This window comes from Mchenga conophoros, linkage group LG15, assembly GCF_057382185.1.
Source record: "Mchenga conophoros isolate Kocher_MC1m ecotype Shallow Benthic linkage group LG15, M_conophoros_male_GT1.1, whole genome shotgun sequence".
NCBI classification, from domain to species: domain Eukaryota; kingdom Metazoa; phylum Chordata; class Actinopteri; order Cichliformes; family Cichlidae; genus Mchenga; species Mchenga conophoros.
Genome location: NC_140540.1, coordinates 8,709,280 through 8,713,441, shown reverse-complemented (window position 1 = coordinate 8,713,441; position 4,162 = coordinate 8,709,280). Strand labels below are relative to the sequence as shown.

Genomic DNA, 4,162 nt, shown 5'->3' with positions numbered 1-4,162 from the left:
TAATAAACTGTTATTAAACAGCCCTGACAGTTAGGTTAAAACAATTTTAAAAAAGTAAAAGTCAGTGACAACAATGATACTTCTCAAACTGGCACCCGGTTTATTTACCTTTCTTGCATTTACCCTATCAGCAAAGTTAGCAACGAGATATACGTGATTTGGCCTATTTGGCCTGTTTACGCCACAAGAAGAGTAACTCCTTTATAACGCCCACATAATCTACCAAGGCAAACGTTTGTTTATGTAACGACAGCTTTGTCCACTGTTATCTTTCAGACACAACAGAGGGAGACTCGGGCTATCTGTACCTACGCTTTGTTGGTGGGCAGGGTCTGCTATTCTGAAGGAATGGAGCGATAAGGCGGGTTGCCAGGTCAAACTATTGGCCCACACAAGAAAAAAATAATAAGGACTGGTTACACAGAGTGTAAAAGTGGTACAAATATATTTCATATACTTCATGTAATCTGTACAACAATTTGAGCAGGTTTCATGTGCCTTATCCAGCCATCCATCAAATCATCCATCCATCATAAGACAATCGCAAAACACAGGCCTGCATCAGTAAAAACGCATCTGCAGATTATTACTGTTTGTTGGAAAAAAAGGAAAAAAGAAAAAAAAAGAAAGAAAAAGAAAAAAGAAAACGAAAAAAAGCAATTTAACCCTTGTGTGGTGTTCGTATTTTTGTTACTCAGCCAGTGTTCATGGGTCTGGTGGACCCGCTAGAGTTTTGGCTTTCCAAATTAACACCATCAAACAATTTTATGTTAAATTACTCAACAGATGTTTACTTCATCCCAATTACAAGACACATGAACAGCAAACATGGTTAATTTTTTCCCTTTACCTTTGTTAGATCACATTTATGAATTAATGTGCTTCTCGTTTTTCTTTTATATAAAATGTTATAAATAAATCAGTTATAATCAAGTGGAGTGAGTGGAAAGACACAACACATTTACACGTGAAAAAATAATTAATTGTTTAATTTTTCTTTTGAAAAAAACTGAACACGGGTCTCACAGACCCGAACACCATACAAGGGTTAAAGTACAAAGTTTATCTTTGAACCAGCAAAGATAAAAGATCACAATGCATTTAAATAAACGATTTTTTTTTCTTTACGGGAACGAAGGAGAGTGGGATGCCCTCCCGTTATTCCCACTCAAAGTCTGCAGAGATGAGACTTGCATTTCAGTCACTATAGGATTTTTTTTTTTCATTGTTCCTTTAAAAAGGCAAAGAGCTGCTGCCACTGAGCTGCATCAAGACGCCGTAGTTCCGCACAACCTCGTTGAGTTCAGCATCTCCTTCAAATCGTTCTCCGGTTTACCTGCAACCATGAAAGGCCACGTCTGCGGAGGAAAACGCAACCAGTTAGAGCGTGCACTGTCAAAGAGTTTAGACTAAATCAAACCTAAATTCAAAGCCAGTATGCGTGGAATCACCTTAAACCACTAGGTAAACATAATAAAAACATCATTCATTTGGAGCAAACAGTCTCACTTAGTGCTCTCGGGTGTTATTAAAACAAACATGTTAGTCACAATATAAAGCTTTAACGTGGAACATTTAACGTTTTCTGGCTCCAATATTCATATTTAATTAAGTTCAGTTCTAGCGTTTGATAAATAATTTTGAATTGCAATCCGTTTTTTTTCCTCAATTTGCTCCGAAAAGTTATTTTTAAAAAATGACATCACTGCAACATTAATTTCACCTGTCTCCCCAACAAATCACTGCCGGCACTGACGGCCTAACGATGAAATTGCACTTCTTGGTCTGCAGCCTACAGGGATTGTAAACTGTCGGGTATTTATTACGCTTGCACGAGGCTGGCTGTTTGCTTGTTTGTTTTTTACCTCCCTCGTGCACCTGCCTAGTTGAGCGATCGCCCTCCTTTGTCACTTTACTGAGTAATTGAGGCCTATAATTTGGCCTTTGCAGGCCACGTTAAAATAACGAAACAACATTGGATTTTGATTAAAAGTGATTCAGGTATTTCACTACATTATTATATTAAAACTCCAAATTGGAAGTGTGAAAATTTGGGGAGCAAAAAGGTACAAGCCCCTTAAGCCCATTCTCACCAGGTTAACAGGGTGGATATATCCATTTTCGTATTTGTCGTTGGCCAGTATCTGTCGGAGGTGTGCTATGTAGCTAGACGCCAGGCGCAGTGTGTCCAGTTTGGAGAGCTTGGTATCCGGTGGTACCCAGGGTAAGGAGGTCTTAAGCCGGGAGAAGGCTTTGGACAGGACTCTCATCCTGGCTCTTTCCCGGGCGTTGGCCGCGTTCCTCTGCACCTGCTTGCCCTCCTGTTGTGCCACACCCTTGGGCGCCGTTTTCCTGGACGTTGTCTTCCGTTTTTTGCCGGGCGTTTCTCTCCGTTCCTCGTTTGCGCATGAGCCCTCGCAGTTTGAGCTCTCCTCCGTGCTCTCGTTGGAATCTTTACCGGAGGAACCAAACTTCAGGATGCCGTCCAGGAGCTCGTCGTCGACATCGCTGAGAGACCCGGTGGACATATTAGTAGCGTATTCCCACTGAAGCGGGCTCAAAACATGGGAGCAGAATTCTTCGGCTGGACACGATTGAACAGGATGTGCGCTGGATGTTCATGAACAACTAACTGTGCAGAAAGGAACAGACTTTTTTTTTTTATCTTTGTGACCAGAGAGGGCGTTACCACATGCAGGGAGGAGACAGCGGTACTGATCTTTCTTGCTGGCTCCCCAAAGGTTTCGAGGATCCCAAGGGACCCTGGATGAGCCCAAGATGTAGGACATGTGTTTTATTTTAATCATTGTTCAACCCGGAACATGTGATTTCCTCATAAAAAAAAGAGAGACAGGTGCATAGAATTTCTTTCTTTCTTTCTTGAACCTTTTGTCATAATTACTGAAAAATTACATTGGCAACTACATGCATTGCCCACCAATCAGTTCTGTACATCTACTGTATTTTAAGTTAACCTTTGTCTTGCTTGAGACCTCCAAATTATGTAGTTACAGTGATCACAGCACACAACTGCACTCCTTAAACTATGCAGCCTGAAGTAGGGTTCACAATAAAGTGAGTAATAAAAAATATTTTTTAATGCATTAGTTGTAACATGAATAAAGACGTGCATTCTTAGAAACTGGAAATGAACTAACCATTAGCAAAATACAAATGTAATCTGTGTAGTGATATGTTGTCTCTTAATTACAAGAAAAGGTAGTCTTTTTATTTTTTATTTCATTGAATAATGAATTATGAAATTAGATTTGTGCAAAATAATTGCAATTCAGCTCCAAAAGGATCACAGTTTAGCCAGTTCCGCTCACAGTGTCCACATAACTTTCAGCACATCTTGCCAGTAACAGAATAAAGTGCAAGGACAGTGGGTGTGGGGTTTTTGGAGTGGTGTCACGTCTCAAATGGCAAACTGGCGCCTCAGTCCCCTCTGATGTAATAGATACCTGGCACCCACAATCCCCTGTTTGGCCTTCCACATCATTCCACACTGATGCTCCATGCACTGGCCCACTCAGGCCCAAGTCCAAACAACAGAGGTCTCTGGAGCTCCGGTGGGGTACATTACTGATAATCCCATGCTTCCTGTTCACTTGCTTTTTTTGTTTAAACTGTTCATCATTACACTGAAATATGACGAGTTTGCATGAAGCTTCAGGTCTTTCCTCCTGGGATGCGGGATTGTGTTTGTGGGTTTGTGTTTGTGTGAGCAGATCCGTTGGCTACACAGCTGAAGTGTGCAAGGAAAACAGGTGTGTCTCCTGAGAGCTGACCTTTAGCCCCATAGCTTCCGGTGTCACAGTGCATCCAAACAGGTATTATCTAATTTATCAAAAAGAAACACACAGTGAAATCCTTCCATTTTGGCTGGGCTGCACTTCTTCAAGTGGAAAAGCCTTAAAAAGGATAGAGGAAGAACAAAGCTCTTTGGGAAGAAATACAGGGCAGATGTAAGGAAATGAGTAAGAAAGTAGAGCAAAGAAAAAAAAAAGATAAGTGGGGGGAAAGGAGGGAGATGGAAGAGAGGAAGAAGGGGGTTTAATCTTCTGGGTGGGCTGGAAATCAAAGCACTTAGTTGAAAAGTAATAATAGAGTCTGTTAGATTGATGATCACCTCTGAGATACATGGATCCACCAGAGAGAA

The 4,162-nt window shown here is 41.1% G+C and overlaps 1 protein-coding gene across 1 annotated transcript; it reads right to left on the bottom strand.

The window, feature by feature from the left end:
- Positions 1 to 428: 428 nt before the first annotated feature.
- On the bottom strand, positions 429 to 2,642 carry tcf21 (transcription factor 21). Its single transcript, XM_085246701.1, has 2 exons — positions 2,094 to 2,642; positions 429 to 1,358 (listed from the first exon to the last, which is right to left on the bottom strand). Exons 1-2 carry the CDS (start codon positions 2,526 to 2,528, stop codon positions 1,269 to 1,271), a joined length of 525 nt encoding a protein of 174 aa, XP_085102827.1. The 5' UTR covers positions 2,529 to 2,642; the 3' UTR covers positions 429 to 1,268.
- Positions 2,643 to 4,162: the final 1,520 nt, after the last annotated feature.